Below are 19032 nucleotides of genomic sequence, written 5' to 3' on the forward strand. Positions count from 1 at the left end.
GTAACCAGAAACTTGCTTGGCTATTTTGTCCCTCAAGGTGGAGCCCTTTACATTTTTTAAAACGACAGGTATTTTTTTTTCTTGATGAAATATTAAGAAGCAAAGATATTTGAGGCTAAATTAATTTGTAACTGACCATGTTTTGGAAATAAACACTAAAATAATCTTATGATGCTAGGAGATGAACAGTACCACAATGTACCATGTATTCCATATTATTACAAATTTTTTTTTAGTGTGTGAATTAGGACCGTGAAAATAAATTGCTTTATTTACTTTTTTATTATTTTAAAACTTTGTGTTTTCTTAAAAACAGCAGTGATTATTAGCACAACCAGCTAAAGTTGCTTAGTGTTTACTTAATTTCATTGTATAAAGTTGTGTTGCATTTTTAAAAGTTACTCTTTTAAGTCCTTTGGATTCTGTTCATTCTCATTCACTTTTCCTTTTAAATTTGTAGTTAGTGTGTGCTCTCTATTCCTCTCAATTTGATCTTTCCACCTTGTATTATTTCGTAGAAGTGTTTTCTAGATTTCTTTATCTTCCTCACACTTTTTAAGTCTGAATTGTATTAAGGAAAATAAAACACCACAAATATTTATGTGTCCATGCATGACCTTTAAGTATAAAGTAATGCAGAAGAAAAAAGAATTTCTTAGCAATGACAATGTGGATGCTGCAACTGGACAATTAATTTGATTTTTATCCATTTTACTTAATACCATTGAATTTATTTAACCATTCCTCTTTCATTGGATATGTAGATTACTTGTAGTTTTTTTTTTTACAATAACATAAAGTTGCTGTGAACATCTTTTCAATAAGTTGCCCTTTATTTTGTTTTTACTAAGCCTTTCATAGTATATCTCCAACTGTGGAATTAGGGCAAAAGAATCTGATTATTTTTGTAACTTTTACTGTGTATTACCCCGTTGTTCTCTAAAAAGATTATGCAAGTTTGCATTTCTACTAGCAGGGAATTGAGTATACATATTTCTTCACAGCCTTGCTAGGATTGAATTTCCTTGTATTTAGTTACTTTGCCAATTTGATGGGTATGAGATTGAACCTCAAAGTTGTTTTAATTTATATCTCTGATTATTAATGGTCAAGCATTTTTTCAAATTCTTATTAACAGTTTATGTTTCTTTTGAAAATTGTTCATATCTTTTTAACATTTGGCTCTTGTGGGTGGGAATTTTAACTGTGACTTTTAAATAAAAACATTGATGTATTTTAGATGAAATTTTGCTGTAAATATATTTCCCAGTTAGTGTTTGTTTTCTTTTTATTATATTGAGTTTCATCACATACATGTTTTGGTTTTCATGGAGTTAAGTGCATCAATCTTGTTTCTAATGATTGCTTCTGTTTGTCACAATTAAATTAATTCATTTCCTCCATAATTGCTATAATTATTTTATTGTTTCTTCCAACTGGAAGACATTTTTGCAGATTGATTTAAAAAATGTTCTCTCACCTGGTTGGAATTCTTTATGCTTACTTTTAAAGGTATGACTGGTACCAAACAGAATCTCAAGTAATCATTACACTTATGATCAAGAATATTCAGAAGAATAACATAAAAGTGGAGTTTTCAGAGAATGAGGTGATTGCTTTTCTTGAACCTTATTTATAATTGTTTGTGGATCTTGAATAGTAGCAACTGCAAGTGCAATATATGCATACTAAATACTCAGTTTTCACCTGAGCCATGTGAAAAACTATACTAACCTCTTAAGGATTGTTTTTTTAGTTTAAAATTTTCATGGGTTCAGTGATATGATTAATCATGCCATAGGTGTAGGTTTGCTTTTCTAAAAAAATTTTTTTTTCTCTCTTGAAATTTAGAGCAAAGCCTATTATAAAATGCTGAGAAATGTGTTGTTATTTTCTCATGTAATATGTTTATGTATAATGGTTCTAGTTTTCATTTTTTAAATTTATAGAGACATAAATTATCGTGTCATTAGTGAATATTCTATGTAGTTTCTTGGTAGTTATTTACTGATAAGAAGTTTATGATAGCTAAATTTGGTGGTGGATAATATGAGGTGCAAAATTTTGAGAATATTAGTCTGCTTTTGAAACAAGTGTTCTTGAGATTCAAAAGTAAAACATAGGTAGGTGCTTTTAGAATTTATTTTTGTCCATAATAACTGAGGAAAGTTAGAGAAAATGAATGTTAGTATGGTGGTAAAAATGTTTTTCTTTGAAATATTTTCAATTTTTTGTTTTATGTTTCATGTTTGAATATGCTTATCTACTACCAAACTGAAATATGGATTATTTTGAGGATTCTGCCTATAAGATTAAAATTAATATCCAATAACTCCAAGTATTATATTTTTTAAAGTTTATTAATAATCACTTGAAATAGAAAGAAAATAAGCTAAAAGAAGTAGAAGTTCAAATTATTTAACAAAAAGAAAACCCATGTTTCTCCTGCCTGATATAAAGCCCGCTTTCCCAGCTGTGATCAGGGGAAAAGAAAAGAGACAGTGGAGCTACACAAAACCTATAGCTTCCCTATGTTAGAAGGTAACATAGATACGTAACTGGGGATGCTGGGAAAGAGAGTCCCTGGGAAGCAAATTCTAAATTACACATGCTTTAGAGCTGATATTTCATTTGAATAATATGCACTATCCTTAGGATGTTTCAAGTTGTTAGAGTCAATATGAATACTTTACACTAAAGTTTGTTTAATATTTTTATTCATTAGTTGTCTGCAGTGGTGAATCTTCCATCTGGAGAGGACTATAATTTAAAACTTTCACTTCTTCATCCTATAGTACCTGAACAGAGCACCTTTAAAATACTTTCAACAAAGGTAAAGCATTTTATAGTAGTTGATTGCTAATATGAATTATTTAAAAAGGTAAAAAAAATCAGTGCAAATTTTTATGTGGTTTTAGTTCTAAAATGAATATCACCTATTTTTAGACATAACATCAGAAATAGCTTAGTTCAACTATTGAAACCTGATTAAACTCTGCTACTAAATAAAGTGTGATCTTTAATTGTTACTGCATTTGTTGACGTCTTTGTAATTGGTGAGTATATTAAAAGTGATATTTGCTCCCTCAAACTATTAGAGGTTGAGGATTGCAGCACGTATTTAGCAAATTGAATTCAACAAATATTTACCAAATATCCACCATTGTAAAGCACTGTAGTGTGTATGGTATAGTGATAAATAAGACCCAGTTCTGGCCCTCATGAGGCATGTATGAAAGATCTAGTAGACATATACCTCCTCAAAATTGTGCCTTGTATTCAGCTTTGTCTTGGAGAGGTAGAACTAAATCTGTGAGAATTCAGAAGTGGAAAGCATCTTTTCTGACTTAAGGTTTCAGAGGAAGCCTTGTGAATTAATATGGTATTTGAACTGTATTTTGAAATTCAGCTAGTTTTTCAGTAGGTAGAGGTTTGAGGGGAGGGCAGCATGGCCAGTGGAATGGTATGAGCAAAGATATGAAGATGAGAAAAATTGAAACATGTGTCTGGATTGGTAATTAGTTAATTTTGGATGGAACATATTGTGGATTCAGTAGTGGAAATCCTTGTATGTCAAATTAAGGAGTCTGGTTTTTATTTATTACTCATATCACTTAAAAAAATACTCTTCTCATGATTACAGAAGTCTGCTTGTTTTCATGTATTATCTTGTTACCCTTGGCCAACGTGTCATAAACATTAATGTTAGGTCAGCATTGTTCCCATTTATTTTTAATAATAATGATGATGATGATAGCATTTATATATCACTTTAATATTTGTGAAGTGCTTTGCAAATTTTATTAATTTGAAAAAATACTGTAGTTGAAACTTAAAACTTTCTTTGCCTTAATGAGAAAATAGCAAATCATTGAAATTACAGTTTGAAATGCATGTTATTTTAATTGACTCTTTGTTAACCATATACACATTTTGCATTGATATGTTCAAATAACACAAAATTAGAATGCAAATCAAATGACAGACAGAATAGGGAGACTGTGATATGCTGGGAAGAGAATGTACTGGAAGACAGTTGACCTGGATTCTAGTTTTTGCTCAGCTGAAAATTATATGAACTGGGGGAAGTCATAACATCTTTAGCTTCAGTATTCCTTCCTTAGAGGGAAGGAGCTTAACTTGATTATTAACAAGTTTTTATTAAGCCTCTTATCATATGCCAGGCAGGCCCTGGGGATAAGAATAAAGATAAAACATTCTCTTCTTCCAACCCTACTTTCATGAACTTTACATGTATTAGGGAAAATTGTGTACACATAAAAGCATATACTTTTACAATATATGTGTGCGTGTGTGTATGTAGGATGTGCATATATACTATATCTACTCATATACTCACATATATGTATATGTATCAAATATAAGATTTAAATTAATATCCAATAACTCCAGGTATTATATTTTACAAGATTCATTAATAATAATTTGAAGTTAAAGAAATAAAAAGAACAAAAGTAAAAGCCTGAGTAAAGAGAACTTTTCCTGACTGTGTTAGTGGGAGAAGAGAGCAAGAGGTGGGCTTACAGAAACTTTATTTCCAAAATGTAAGGACCTAACAGGAGGACGAAAGTGGGATTCTGGGAAATGGAGTCCTGGGGTACAAAATTCTAATTATGCAACACACACAAATGCCTACAAAGGTAATTTTAGAGTGGAGAGGTACTAGTATTTGGTGGGGTAGGCTAATCAAGAAAAACCTTGTGTAAAGAGTTGGTGCTTGAGCTAATAAGCTCTGATGGGATTTAGGAATTCTAATAAGAATCAGAAGTCAGGAGGAAGTGCATTATACAGATGAATGGACAGTCTCTGCAGAGGTATAAAGGCAGGAGATGGAATATCTCTAATAAAGAAAACCAAGTAGGTCAATTTGGCTGGAAAGCAGAGTATGAAAGGGAGTATGGAAAAGTAGGCTCAAGTCATATTGTGAAAGACTTTTACCAATAAACTGAGGGGTTTGTATTTGATCCTAGGAGTAGTAGGAGGCCATCATGGTTATTGAACAGGAGAGTGATATGATTAGATCTTTGCTTTATATGAGCCTCCTGGTAGATCTGTGGAGAATGGATTGGAGAGGGAAGAAATAACTGGCAGATAGATCATTTAGGAGGCTATTGCAGTTGTCCAGTCAAAAGGTGATGAAAGGGTCATGACTTTCTCCCATGTTGGTAGATTGATTGGTGGATGGGAGAGTTGCTGAGGAGGTAGAATTGACAATACTTGGCAGCTGATTGGTGTAAGAGAGAAAAATCAGATTCACCATGCAAAAGAACAACTCGAGTGGGAGGAGGAGCAAGGAAGACAGAGAATTCCAGGAAGGAACAGATGAGCTGGAGAAGATTCAAAGCAGTTACTTCACTTCTCTTTGGGAGCTCCTCAAGAGTGGGTGGTCCAAGAGAAATCTCTGAGACAGAAAACCTCCAGAGCATTAACCACTTTTCAATGAACCTACCCCCTTGGATCCAACTGGAGAAAAAAAGGAGTGGAAGGGACTTTATTATAAAGCTATCCATCCAAAGAAGACTTTCCTCTCTTTAGTTCCTAAAGTTGTCCTGTGAACTTCATGCTACAACTTGGGTAGACAGAAGTCAGGACAAGGATTACAACTGACCAAGGATGTTCAGGCAAATACCCTGAACCTCAGGATTTAGGGAGGAGGGTCAGTTAGTTCTTAGAGATCTCCTATTTCCCACTTCCCACTTCCCTTACTCAACAACCCTATTCTCCCTGTCTTTTGTGTTCCTTTTAGAATAAAAGAAATATTCTTTTTAGATCAAGTTGCCTGCCTCATAATACCAAGGAAGAGATCTGAGGCTTGGAGAGGAAAGCTATACTTTCTCCTCAAGGAGGGAGAGTCAGCTTCAATCTTTGACTCTATGCTCAACTCAGGCATTGAAGGGACAGACATATTCTGTCCCTCTAAAAGACAACTTGTGCTGTCTTCACTGGGGGAAGAGAGGGGAGGACCAGTCTATTCCCCCTTCTCCATCTTCTGGCAACATCCCACCTCTCACTCTCTAGTTTCCAAGTAATCATTGTGGGTGACTCCATTCTCACATCCATTACAGTGGCAACAGAATGGGTTATGGGAGAATAAGGAGTTGAGGAATTCGACCAGACTGTGACCCTACCTGCCTAAAAAGGATAATTCTCTTATAAAGTCTCATAAATGAATGAGCTTAAAAAACAAACAAATAAATAAATGGGAGAGTATTTTCAGATAGTTTCTGATTGGAGAGGACATTTGCAATGACTTATAAGGGGGTAGTGTCATGGACAAGGTATTTGAACTTGATACGGAATAAATATGTACAGCATTGTGCTGTCAATTTAAAAAATTTATTTTTAAAAACTTATTAATTTTTATTTACTTTTTTCACAAATTACATGTAATAACATTTCCACATAAGTTTTCCCAAGTTATATGATCCAAATTGTCTCCTTCCCTTGTTCCTTCTCCATTCCCAGAGCTAGTAAACAATTTAATCTGGGTTTCATGTATTGTCAGGCAAAACATTTCCATATTATTCATTTTTGTAAGTGAATAATCTTATAGAACCCAAACCCCAAAACATAAACCCAAATAAACAAGTGATAAATCATATGCTTTCATTTGCATCCTTATCCCAACAGTCCTTTCTCTGGAGGTGGATAGCATTCTTTTTCATAAGTCCCTCAGAATTGTTCTGGATCACTGTATTGCTGATAGTAGCTAAGTTTCTCACATTTGATTATTGCACAATATTGCTGTTACTATGTAGAATGTTTTCCTGGTTCTATTTATTTTACTCTGCATCAGTTCATGTATGTCTTTCAGCTCTTTCTAAAATCATCCTGGTCATCATTTCTTAAGCACCATAGTATTCCATTACAATCACATACCACAATTTGTTCATGTGCTGTCAATTCTTAATAAACTTAACTTGACAAACAGTGTACGACCAAGTACAAATCAAATTCTTGATAAACCTAGTATCTCCAGGGTTTGCTTTTTGAGTTGTTTCTGATGTTATGTCTGTTTTCATTTGAATCCATTATGGAATGTAAAGATGTTATTTCCCTTTCTTTGAGAAAAACCTCTTGATTATGAAAGTATTTTTGGGAAAACATGATGTCAATTCATTGCTACAATGCTAAAATGTCACAATGAATAGCAAATAAAGGGATAGATACTGTTATATCCATTTTATGGATGAGGAATCTGAGACAGAGAAGTTAAGTGACTTATTCAGAGTCAAACAGCTTGTAAGTGTCTTATTTTTACTGACTCCAAGTGTATTACTCTGTCCACCATACCATGCTCTCATTCATCTTTGTAGACTTGGACTCTGTGCCTCTTTAAATGCCACCTGAATACATTAATTTTCCTGGCTACCATTTCATAATATGGATTCATGTGCAGCTGGAAGTCCTTTAAAACTCAGATCTTTTTCACATGATTTTCTTTCTAACTACATCTCTTCTGTCTTAGGAAGATGATTTTTTTTTTGTTAAGTGAAGTATAAGGATTTGTTATCGGTATCATTGTAAACTTTCATCTTAATAGATTTGGCCTACTACTCTAACCAGTCAAGATCTTTTTCAGTCCTGACTTTGGATCCATTGTGTTAGCTTTTCTTTCTAGCTTTGTGCCATCTATAAATTTATGTTATTCCATTTATACTTTATCAAAATCACTGATAGAAAAGTTAAATAGTTAAGGCCAAGTACAAATCCCTGGTGTACTGAATAAATAATGAATGAAAATAAATTTATTAAGTGCTTTCTATGTCCTGAGTACTATGCTAAACACTAGGGATACAAATTTTTAAAATAAAAATTTTCCTTTAAGGAGCTTACATTCAAATAGGGAAGACAACACGTATATGAGATTGGTGACCTGGGATGGGTACTTTGTTCTAGAAAGTCATAGAAATGTTGAGTGGAGTGTAAAGATTAAAATTTAGGGGAGACTGAGGAGACTGAGGCAGGTAGAAATTAGTTTCTCTCTGCAAGGAGTATTATATTTTTTAGAGGCTTATTAAAAGTTAAGGATTAAAGAAAATACAGGATAAGAAACACATGCCTAGGCCAGAGAGGCCTAGACAAGATAATCTCACATCATGGAAGAGCTGCGTCAGCTCCAAAATGGAAGTCCAAAAGAGACACAAAAGCCTTTGCAATCAGGTTAAATCCCTTCTCGATCTCAGCCCACCTGAGAATTCCGTGAGATTACAAAGCATTTTGGGGAAGTGGAGCAAGGGCTTGTGGGGATTGAAGTCCAGAGTTCAAGTCTATTTTTACATCCCTCCGTTTGATCATTTGAAAAAAAATAATTTTTTTTCCCAAAGGATCATGAAAACATAATCAATTTAAAGATTACAATAATTTGAGGATGAGAGAAAAAAAAAAAGAATAAAACCAATAATTGCTGAATGCATTGACAAAAAGCCAGTTAGGGGGCAGTCCCCTTTGGCATGAAAGTATACATACAAATAAATGTTCAATCAACCACACCCAAAGTTCAATTTTTGTGCAGCTTGTGGTCTGGAGGCATCTTCATTATGTTTTCTCCAACAGTTCAGTTCTGGATTCAGAGAGGTAGCATCTTCTTTACCTAAAATTCTTCTCAAAAGGAATTTAAACTTTGCAATTTAAATAATGATATTTTTTACATTCCCCCGTTAAGAGGGTGATTGACAAATACAGGATCACTTAGGGATGCATGGCTGAGGTATGAGGTATATGAATCAATTGGTAAGAGAAATGAAAAAGATATCAGAAAAATCCAAATAAAAGAAAAAACTGGATGAAAATATAGACTATCAAAGTCTTATGTGAAAAAATTCTAAGTAAAAGAAAAATAAATCTATAACAGATCCTTGAATCAGGGCCCAATTAAAATGATCTAAGCAATGATGCATTTACCCAGTCAGTAGCCAGGACTACAGAAAGTTACCACACTATGAAAGGCAGAAAAGGGGACCAGATTATATGAGCCAAGGTTTCGGGGATACTCGTTTGTGAGTATCTTCAGAGTGAGTGTGGACACAAGGAAAGCCTATGTCTTAACAACATGTTAAACACAGTAACCTCGAGTCTTCACACTAGGTTCAAGACCTTTGTATTGGCCTAGAAGTGCATCAATCCATCCTGGATTGGCTTTTCTTTGGCTCTGTGCAATGGCTCTTGTGTGTATATCTTGTCCTGGAATCAGACAGAATCATTAAGCAAAGTCCCATAATTTTTTAAATAATTAGTGGCATCATTTTTATAGTCACAAGCTTTTTAGGGCATGCATTAGCAAATGTATCTTAAACTTGTAGTACTGAAAAATCAAAAGGTTAAAGAAAATCTTAATACTGGTGACATGTGCTTCAAATATAAAAAAGGAGAGAAAAAAAGTAAAAAAACTGAAATAGTATATTGCACATGCAAGAAAAATAATAAAAGAGCTTTAAAAAAATTAAAAAATGTAGCTTATAATCATTGACACTCTGTGTCAGCTAAGAAAATATACAAGGCTTTCTCACCAAACATGAGATTCATTTCCTCTTCATGTGGCCATGATCCGCTGTATGAGCAAATGAATGTTACAAGGTTTTTTTTTTTAAAAGAACAGTAGTACAAATATGTAGTATCAATATCCACAAAATTCTCAATAGCCCAATTAATTACAATAGCAAACAAACACACTTTCATATTTCACATAAGTTGCTGTATGGCATTTTTTAAAAACCTATGAATCGATGGATATTTGTCACAAATTTTTACAATCATAGCAATCTTTCAACCTTGGTAATAAACATATTTTTTAAACAAAGTAAAACTCATCTCAGGTTAAGAACATAATCAAGAAATATCATTCTGGTGGAAGTAAAATAGTGAGCTGAAGAGTATAAATAAAGGGGTGCTCCTTTTTTTGGAGGCTTTTTAGGGATACAAATGCCCTGAGATTAACTGCCCCAACTTCCATTCACATATTTAGAAATGCGGGAAGGTTGGAGGTTATAAAATGTATTTCACTTCAGCTACTGTAATGGGCCTTACCTCATGGTAGGGGCAGGCAAAATAACCAGAGATTGTTAAAAAAAGATTACAAAAATCATATTTAAAAAACCCTTAAAATCATTTGAGATATTTAGCATATTAAATTTTCCAAACGTTGTTATACAATTATAACCAGTCCTGAAGTCCATCTATCCTCTATGTGACAATTTACAAAGTCAAAATAGAAAGGCTGTTTTTTTTTTTTTATGGGCTTAATTGCAATAATATTTGTTCAGCAGAGTTATAGGGGAAAAACAACAGAATTTAACAGTAGTTAACTCAGTACATTAAATGAGCAGTATAACAGAATAATATTGAATCCAGTAATATATGAATTTAAAATCACAAAGTTATATCTTAAACAAAACAATAAGGAAAAATGCAATAGAATACAGAGATTTTTATATCCTGAAGTCTGAAATGCCTTAAAATATAGCCTCTAGTCTCTTTGAAGTTCTTTAGGTGTGTTTTGTTGTTGTTGTTGTTGTTTGTTGTTTTTAATTATCCATTTAGATGCCTATTGTCATTTATATCCTGAAGTCTGAAATGCCTTAAAATATAGCCTCTAGTCTCTTTGAAGTTCTTTAGGTGTGTTTTGTTGTTGTTGTTGTTTGTTGTTTTTAATTATCCATTTAGATGCCTATTGTCATTTATATCCTGAAGTCTGAAATGCCTTAAAATATAGCCTCTAGTCTCTTTGAAGTTCTTTAGGTGTGTTTTGTTGTTGTTGTTGTTTGTTGTTTTTAATTATCCATTTAGATGCCTATTGTCAGAAGGCAGAGTGGTAAGGGCTAGTCAATGGGGGTTAAGGGATCTGCTCAGGGCCCCACAGCTGGGAAGTATCTGAGGCCAGATTTTAACCCAGAACAGCATGTCTTTAGGCCTGGCTCTCAGTTTGTTGAGCCACCCATTTGCCTTTTTAAAGTTAAAGTTGAATATTTGGGCTGAATCTTTCTTCTGGCACGCAGGTGAAATCAGTGAAATTACCAGAAGAGTCAAAAGGTATTCTTTTAAACAGCCCATTGCTTAACAGTCTGTTTCTTTTCCTCTCCCTTTCTCTCTCCCCTCCTACACTCTGATCCACCCGCATGGTCAATACCCCGAGTTTGTTACCAGCTGGTAGAAATGAGTCCTGAGTAATCTGCTCCAAGGATCTGGGTGATGAGCCGGCTGGGGTCGTGCTGGTGGGTCTGGGGTGCATAAACAGGCAGGCAGCTGCCAGCGGATGGCTGCAGGCAGGAACACAGGCAGGCAGGGCTGGGAGAGCGGGCACCAGGTGAGAGGCCAGGAGCAGGAGCCAGAGCCGGAGTGGGCTGCCAGGGTGGGCCGGGCCGGGACCAGGACCAGGTGGGCAGCAAACAGGTCAGGAGCGAGCCTGTGAGCTATCTAATGGCTGGAATGAGCAGCAGTTTTGCAAGGGTAAAAAAAAACTCGGCCAGAGAAATGTGGCTCAAAAAAAATTTCTAGGCATTAGATATTAAAAGCTGAACTAAAGATCAGAAAAGAAATCAGAAGATTGAGAGTTTTTTCTCCCATTAGGGGAGACTGAGGCAGGTAGAAATTAGTTTCTCTCTGCAAGGGGTATTATATTTTTTAGAGGTTTATTAAAAGTTAAGGATTAAAGAAAATACAGGATAAGAAACACATGCCTAGGCCAGAGAGGCCTAGACAAGATAATCTTACATCATGGAAGAGCCGCGTCTGCTCCAAAACGGAAGTCCAAAAGAGACACAAAAGCCTTTGCAATCAGGTTAAATCCCTTCTCGATCTTGGCCCACCTGAGAATTCCATGCGATTACAAAGCATTTTGGGGAAGTGGAGCAAGGGCTTGTGGGGATTGAAGTCCAGAGTTCGTCTATTTTTACAGAAGTGATACGGTATTTGATTGTCATGACCTTTCCAGAAATGGTAGTATTGATTTGATTGGATTTGATTGGATTGGATTGAGATGGAGGGAAGGGAGAAGTAGGTCGAAGGGTAAAGAGAGGAGGGGACATGCCCTATTCAGTGTGAGGGAGGCTGGTAGGAGAGCAGTGTGGTAGGTCTGAGTCAAATTGAGATATGACAAATTATTATAAGTCAACAACACAGGTGACTAGGGTGGAAACTGGAGTGCTCTTTTGGAGACCAAAGGTAGAACAATGGGATGTAGTATGAAACTGTCCAGAATGCAGCCTAATAAGTCTGGGTGAGAATTTGGGTAGTGCTAGATATTCAGGAGCACACGCCTCCACAATGGGATCTGGATTGCTGAGTTGACTGTTAGTAAAACCTGACCTTCAAGGATTTGGGGCTATTTTTTTTTTTGTTTAGGACTCTTTTTTTCTTTTTTTTTAAAAGGGCAATTAAATGACAAAGCTTATGGTAATGATAGTGCCCCAGCTGAGTCCTGGGAGGAAATGGGATAACTTTAGAGACTTTTTTCCAAGTTGATTTCAAATCATTAATGGCTGCTTTTTAGGTCTTGGATTTTTTTTTTTGAATCTAACTTATTATCCTTTAGTTTGCATATCTCTGCCTTTTTTTTTTTACCTCTTTTAGGCTTCAGTTTTTCCACTTTTAAAAGGAGGGCTTTAGATTTGATCATCTTTAATGTCTTTGCCAGTTATATGATCCTGTAATTCTGAAATTTCAGGCTAGTCAAACTTGACCTTTGTTCAGTTTGAAGACAAACACAAATGTTTTAAATGTTTAATCATCTGGAATCCCTGTGCTATAGCTTCAGCTTTATCACCAGCTAAGATTTTCTTTGAATGGGAATGATAGGTATTTAATAACAAAGGTTTTTGAATGAATAAATGAAAAGGGTTGAGGGTGAAGATACATTTTTATTCCTGACTTTCCTGGCTTCTTTTAAGTTCCAAGTAAAATTCCGTCTTTTATAGAATGCCCTTTTCAATCCTTCTTAATTCTTTACTGTCTTTCCTGTTAATTATTTCCCATTTATCCTGTATATAGTTTGTTTATACATATTTGTTTACATGTTGTCTTTCTCATTGGATTATAAGCTCCTTGAGGGCAGAGATTTTTTTGCTTTTTTAAATAAAATATCCCTAGCACTTGGCACAGTGCCTGGCACATAGGCATTTACTAAAAAAAAAATTAATTGATTCTTTTTTTATGACAGCCATATAGTTTATATTTACAAGAATAAAATGAATTTGGAGGATATACAGTATATATTCTTTTTCTTGGCATAAGAAAAATATGCCCACCGTACAAAAATATATCATTTCCTAACTTATTAAAGTGGACATGGGCTATTATTCTTTGACTCAGAAATCATGCCATAGTCTGGTTTACATTTGCTATTATGGGAGTTAACTTGAAGTAACGATTTATTCAAAGTAAGTTATAATGCATAGCCTTCTACCGGAATGTAATTTGAATATGTCAAATTACATGCATCAATTTGAGTTTAACCATGTAGTTATATAATTAAATTGTATCGGGCAAGTGATTATACCTTAGAATTAAGGATGAACATCATTCTTTGTGGCCTTGATTTCAATGAGGTGAGTGTAGATGACAGCTCTTAACAGGGATAGTCACTAGTAAGAGACATAATTTAAACAGATATTTTGAATTTTGAATTAAAAGTAACTTGGAGTTCCTGGGTACTCATTTACCGTCTTCTCATTTAATCCACATCTCTGTGAAGATCTAGCCCTGGCACCTAGGCCTTGGTTTGTTTTCTTGAGTACCATTTGTTCATATTTGAATCAGTCTTGGAGACTTTTGTCTTTTGCTTCAGGGTTTTCAGTAATTTTTAAACTTGTCACTGAATTTTAACTCATGACACTGAATTGCCCAGATCTTCCTGATCTCTGAGTCCAATCACAATCTCTGCTTACTTTTCCTCTTTCTTTTGCTGACACAACCAACTTTCCTTCTTACTCCTGTTGCTATACACACTAATCCAGAGGAAAGCTATGTATGTCTAGATTTATTTAAAAGCGATAAGAGGGAGAAAAGAGAATATATAAATTCAGAAATGACACTACAGGGTGAGATAATTAGAAACATAAAAATGAGAGCTACTAATAGATGTAAAGTAAGCTTAGTAACCTAATTATTAAATAGGATCTTGGAGTTAGAGATGGAAGAAACTTTGAAGATCTTCTTGCCTCACCCCTTCATATAACTGATGGGGTGCCAGTCACAGAAATAAAGGGACTTGTAATAAAGGGACTTGACTAAGGAGACACAGTGTAATGAGGAGCTATTATATAACATCTACTCATCACAAATCAGTCTTTCTAGTCCTCTGTTGCACTATATTGGAATCAGTCCTCTTTCTTCTGGGCTGGCTTCTCTTCTTATCTGGTAGGGACCCTTACGTGTCTCCTGTCCCTTATTCCATGATTCCTTCTGGGTGTGGGAGCATTTTCCTCCCTGGGGAGTAATGTCTTCTCAGAATGTTTCCTGGTGACTTTGACCTCCCTTATTTAGTGTCCTGGCCCATTCTCCATTATGAGACTCATTTACTTTCAGGCAAAAATCTATGTTTTCAGGCAAAAATCAGGAAGCCTGCTGATTGAAAAAGCATTTACTTAATCTTTGCTATGTGGCAAGTATGGGGCTATGTGTTGGGGGTAAAAATATAAACTCTGAAGTCAGTCCTTGTCCTCAAGGATCTTTCCTTCTGATAGAAAACTATAACTCACTGGGGAATGGAGTATAGGGAGCACTATTTTGATTTTGAAAATTGTTGGGATGTGGAGTCAGTGGAGTAATTGATTTCATCAGCACATGCTTTAACCAAGAGCAATGACAGAAATGACTTAATTATGATTGCAGACTAGAAAGCTGAGGGGGTTGGGAGTCTAAAGGGGGAATGAGTATGGTGGTTGTTTGATGAGATGGAGAATGAAATGATATTATTGGGATTAGACCTGGATGTAGTTATTGATTGAGGCAACCGCTGGTTGTGGTAGTGGGGCTCTTGAGGTGAGTTTCAGGAACGAAGGAGTTAAATTCTCTTCTTCTTGGTTTCTATTAAAAGTAGGGGACGGTGAGATGCCCAGGAGTCAAGTAAAACATGACTGGAGCCAAGCCTTGATATATGTAGTGTCAGGTGTGGGAGTCTTCTATCCCTTTTACCAACAGTGCTCTCTCTCCTCTTTCTCCTCAAAGAGGGTCAGGATAAGAACTCTTACCTGTAATTCATTTTTCTCCATTACTTCAAAAAATAAATACAGTAGTACTCTCAAAATACACAAAGTTTAAGCCATTTGTAACTGACTTTCAGTTCCATCTTACCCTTGGGGACTGAAGTTCATTCTTTTTTTTTTTAGTTTTTTTATTTAGAATATTTTTCCATGGTTACATTATTCATGATTCCCCTCTCCTTCCTCATCCCCTCCTGGAATTGACAAGCAATTCCACTGGGTTATACATGTATCATTGTTCAAAATCTATTTCCATGTTATTCATATTTGCAATAATAGAGTGATCTTTTAACTTCAAAACCCTAAATATCCCCATTGACCACATGATTAATCCTATGTTTTTCTTCTATGTTTCTGCTCCCATAGTTCTTTCTGTGGATGTGGATAGTGTTCTTTCTCATAAGTTCCTCTGGATTTTCCTGAGTCATTGCATTGCTGCTAGTAGAAAAGTCTATTACATTTGATTGTACTACCGTGTATCAGTCTCTGTGTTCATTGTTCTCCTGGTTTTGCTCCTTTCACTCTGCATCAATTTCTGGAGGTTTTTCCTGTTCACATGGAATTCTTCCAGTTCATTATTCCTTTGAGCACAATAGTATTCCACCACCATCAGATACTGCAATTTATTCAGCCATTCTCCAATTGATGGACACCCCCTCATTTTCCAATTTTTTGCCACCACAGAGAGCGTGGCTGTGAATATTTTTGTACAAGTTTTTTTTCCTTATGATCTCTTTGGGGTACAGACATAGCAGTGGTATGGCCGGATCAAAGGGCAGACATTCTTTTTTTTTAAATTATATTTTATTTGATCATTTCCAAGCATTATTCATTAAAGACATAGATCATTTTCTTTTCCTCCCCCCCCCCCCCCCATAGCCGACGCGTAAATCCACTGGGCATTACATGTTTTCTTGATGTGAACCCATTGCTATGTTGATAATATTTGCATTAGAGTATTCATTTAGAGTCTCTCCTCTGTCATGTCCCCTCAACCGCTGTATTCAGGCAGTTGCTTTTCCTCGGTGTTTCCACTCCCATAGTTTATCCTTTGCTGATGAATAGTGTTTTTTTCTCCTAGATCCCTGCAAATTGTTCAGGGACATTACACCGCCACTAATGGAGAAGTCCATTACGTTCGATTATACCACAGTGTATTAGTCTCTGTGTACAATGTTCTCCTGGTTCTGCTCCTCTCGCTCTGCATCACTTCCTGGAGGTCGTTCCAGTCTCCATGGAATTCCTCCACTTTATTATTCCTTTTAGCACAATAGTATTCCATCACCAACATATACCACAGTTTGCTCAGCCATTCCCCAATTGATGGGAATCCCCTTGTTTTCCAGTTTTTGGCCACCACAAAGAGCGCAGCTATGAATATTTTTGTAGAAGTCTTTTTGTCCATTATCTCTTTGGGGTACAGACCCAGCAGTGCTATGGCTGGATCAAAGGGTAGATATTCTTTTGTCGAAAGGGCAGACATTCTTTTAAAGCCTTTTGAGCATAGTTCCAAATTGCCTTCCAGAATGGTTGGAACAATTCACAACACCAGCCATGAATTGTGTGTTTTGAAAAAACTGTATTCTGGGGGACTACATCCCATAGCATTCCCTGCACCTCCCAGGGTTCCCTTCCCCTTACATCCTGGAGTGGGATTATTCTATAAAAGGACCAGTTCCTTGCTGGGAGGGACTTTTGATCCGGTTTTGGTCCAGAACTTGAGGGGGAGAGCAGGAACTTGCCAGAACAAAGGTGTTTTTTTTTTCTTTATTCAACAACCTCTTTCATTATATTTTTGGCATCTTTTTTCTTTTTTATAGCATCAATGTCCCAATTAAACCTTTTTCTCAGAGTATGTTTTAAAAATGCTCTTCCAGTTTTTTGCTTTCCTTCTCATTTTGGTTGTATTGGTTTTGTTTGTACCCAAACTTTTAAATTTTCTATAGTCAAAGTCTTTCTGAAAATCATTCTAAAAAGAAGATGGAAATAAACTAGTAGCTGAATAAAAGTCTGACTTCTCTGTTAACTGTTAATATCCATTTCCCTGTTCAGAGAACTTTGACCTCTTCCCCTATCTTCCTTAACTCTAGTTTGAGAGACGAGATGGCCCTTCTTTTTCATAGTAGCCTCTCTTTACCATCATACTATCTCTTCCTTACCCTTTTCATTAATTCTCAACCCTCTCCTCATCCACCTTGTCCTCTGCTGACTACAGATCCACACTCAACTTTTACTTTTTCATATCCCACTCTCTTCTCAGCTCCTTTCAGTCTGGGCTTCTGTCCCCTTTTCATGGCCACTATTGATTTTTATTGTTAAATCTAATGCTTTTACTTTAGTTCTCAGCCTTCTTTACAGTGTTTGAGCCTATTTGTCTTTCCTGAGTTTTTGTGGCATTGCTTTTTCATGGTTTTCTTCCCAGTTGTTTAACCCTTCCTTTTCAGTTTCCTTTTTCAAGTTCATCATTTGTGCTCATCTGCTGGGTATGGGTTCTGTACTAGACTTTCTCCTCCTTTTTGTCTGTACTATCTCCTGGTAATCTCTGTTCATCTTGATTTCTTATACAGATGAATCATACCCAAGCTGACAATCATATCCAACTCTTCATGTTTCTTTTTAGTACTAGTTCCACATTTACAGTTTAATGCTTGACATCTCTCCCTGGATGTCTTTGTAGCTATTTCAAATACAAAATAACCTAAACAATTATCTTTTCCTCCAAACCATGCTGTTCTCACTTTTCCATGCTCATTCCCTATTTCTGTTGAAGGCACCACCATTCTTGACTTTGAAATTTCCTTTATCCCATTTGTGCCACCATAGTACAAACTGTTATAACCTCTTACCTAGTCTAATTCCAGATCTCATAATTGATGGTCTTCCCTTTTGTTTCTCATTTTTAAATCCATTGTCCACGTTAATGGCTGGCTAAGTTGATATTTCTAAGGTACAAATCTAACCAATCATTCTTTTGCTTGAGAAAGCTTCAGTGGCTCCCCATTATTACCCTTAGGGCAAGCACCAAAAGGAAGACCATTAATTGTCTGGTGGTAGTAGAAGGGATAGTGGTAGAGCTGGAAACAGACAGGAGCTGGGTCAAGACTGGAATGAAGCAGATTACAGGGAGCAAGGACAACCAAGCACCAGGAACAGGGCAGAGAACATGAAAATTGGAAAAGAGGGTGGAGGCAAAGGCTCCAATGCCATTGCTGGTTGGGCCATGTTTGTGGACAAGCTAGTGCTCTAGAGTGTAGTGCTGCCATTCTGGAATATCTTACATCAGGAGTTGGAGCTTGTGAGTGATGGCTGAAAAGGCCTCAAAGTAAAGTCTTGTCACTCCTAGCTTGCTATGGATGGCAATGAAAAGTCAGACTTATCTAGATGGCCTTTGGTGGTGGCAGTGTGATTCTTCACACCATAAAAACCTGCATATACTTGTTATACAAATCTTTTCCCTTCTTTTTGTTGTACAAAATATACATTCTCATGTCAAGCCCTTCAGAGCCTGGCTCATACTTATATTTGAGACTTCTCATATGACTTCTTTTACCCTTTGCTTTTCAGTCCATCCTTGTTGTTTCCCAAATATGATATTTCATTACTTTTCACTTTTATCTGTCTGTTCTTGGAATATTTGCTCTCTTTGTGTCAATTTAGTGTCCTTGAAGCTCAGCCATAGTACTACTTGCTTCAAGATCCATTTCCTCATTATCTCAGTTAGCAATTCCCATGCTTTGTCTTTATTTTTTCTATATCCTCTAGTATTTACTTGTGAATATGTTGAATCCTCCTGTAGAATGTAAACAAGCCAGGG

At 35.8% G+C, this 19032-nt stretch overlaps 1 protein-coding gene across 1 annotated transcript in view; it reads left to right on the plus strand.

The window, feature by feature from the left end:
* Positions 1–19032, plus strand: part of SUGT1 (SGT1 homolog, MIS12 kinetochore complex assembly cochaperone) — an 88915-nt gene that overhangs the window by 22887 nt on the left and 46996 nt on the right. The window contains exons 9-10 of the mRNA XM_056807434.1: positions 1513–1609; positions 2726–2833. Of these exons, the coding sequence (XP_056663412.1) occupies positions 1513–1609; positions 2726–2833 (205 nt within the window). The remainder of the gene's footprint in view (positions 1–1512; positions 1610–2725; positions 2834–19032) is intronic.

Source organism: Monodelphis domestica, chromosome 8 (assembly GCF_027887165.1).
Source record: "Monodelphis domestica isolate mMonDom1 chromosome 8, mMonDom1.pri, whole genome shotgun sequence".
Lineage (NCBI taxonomy): Eukaryota > Metazoa > Chordata > Mammalia > Didelphimorphia > Didelphidae > Monodelphis > Monodelphis domestica.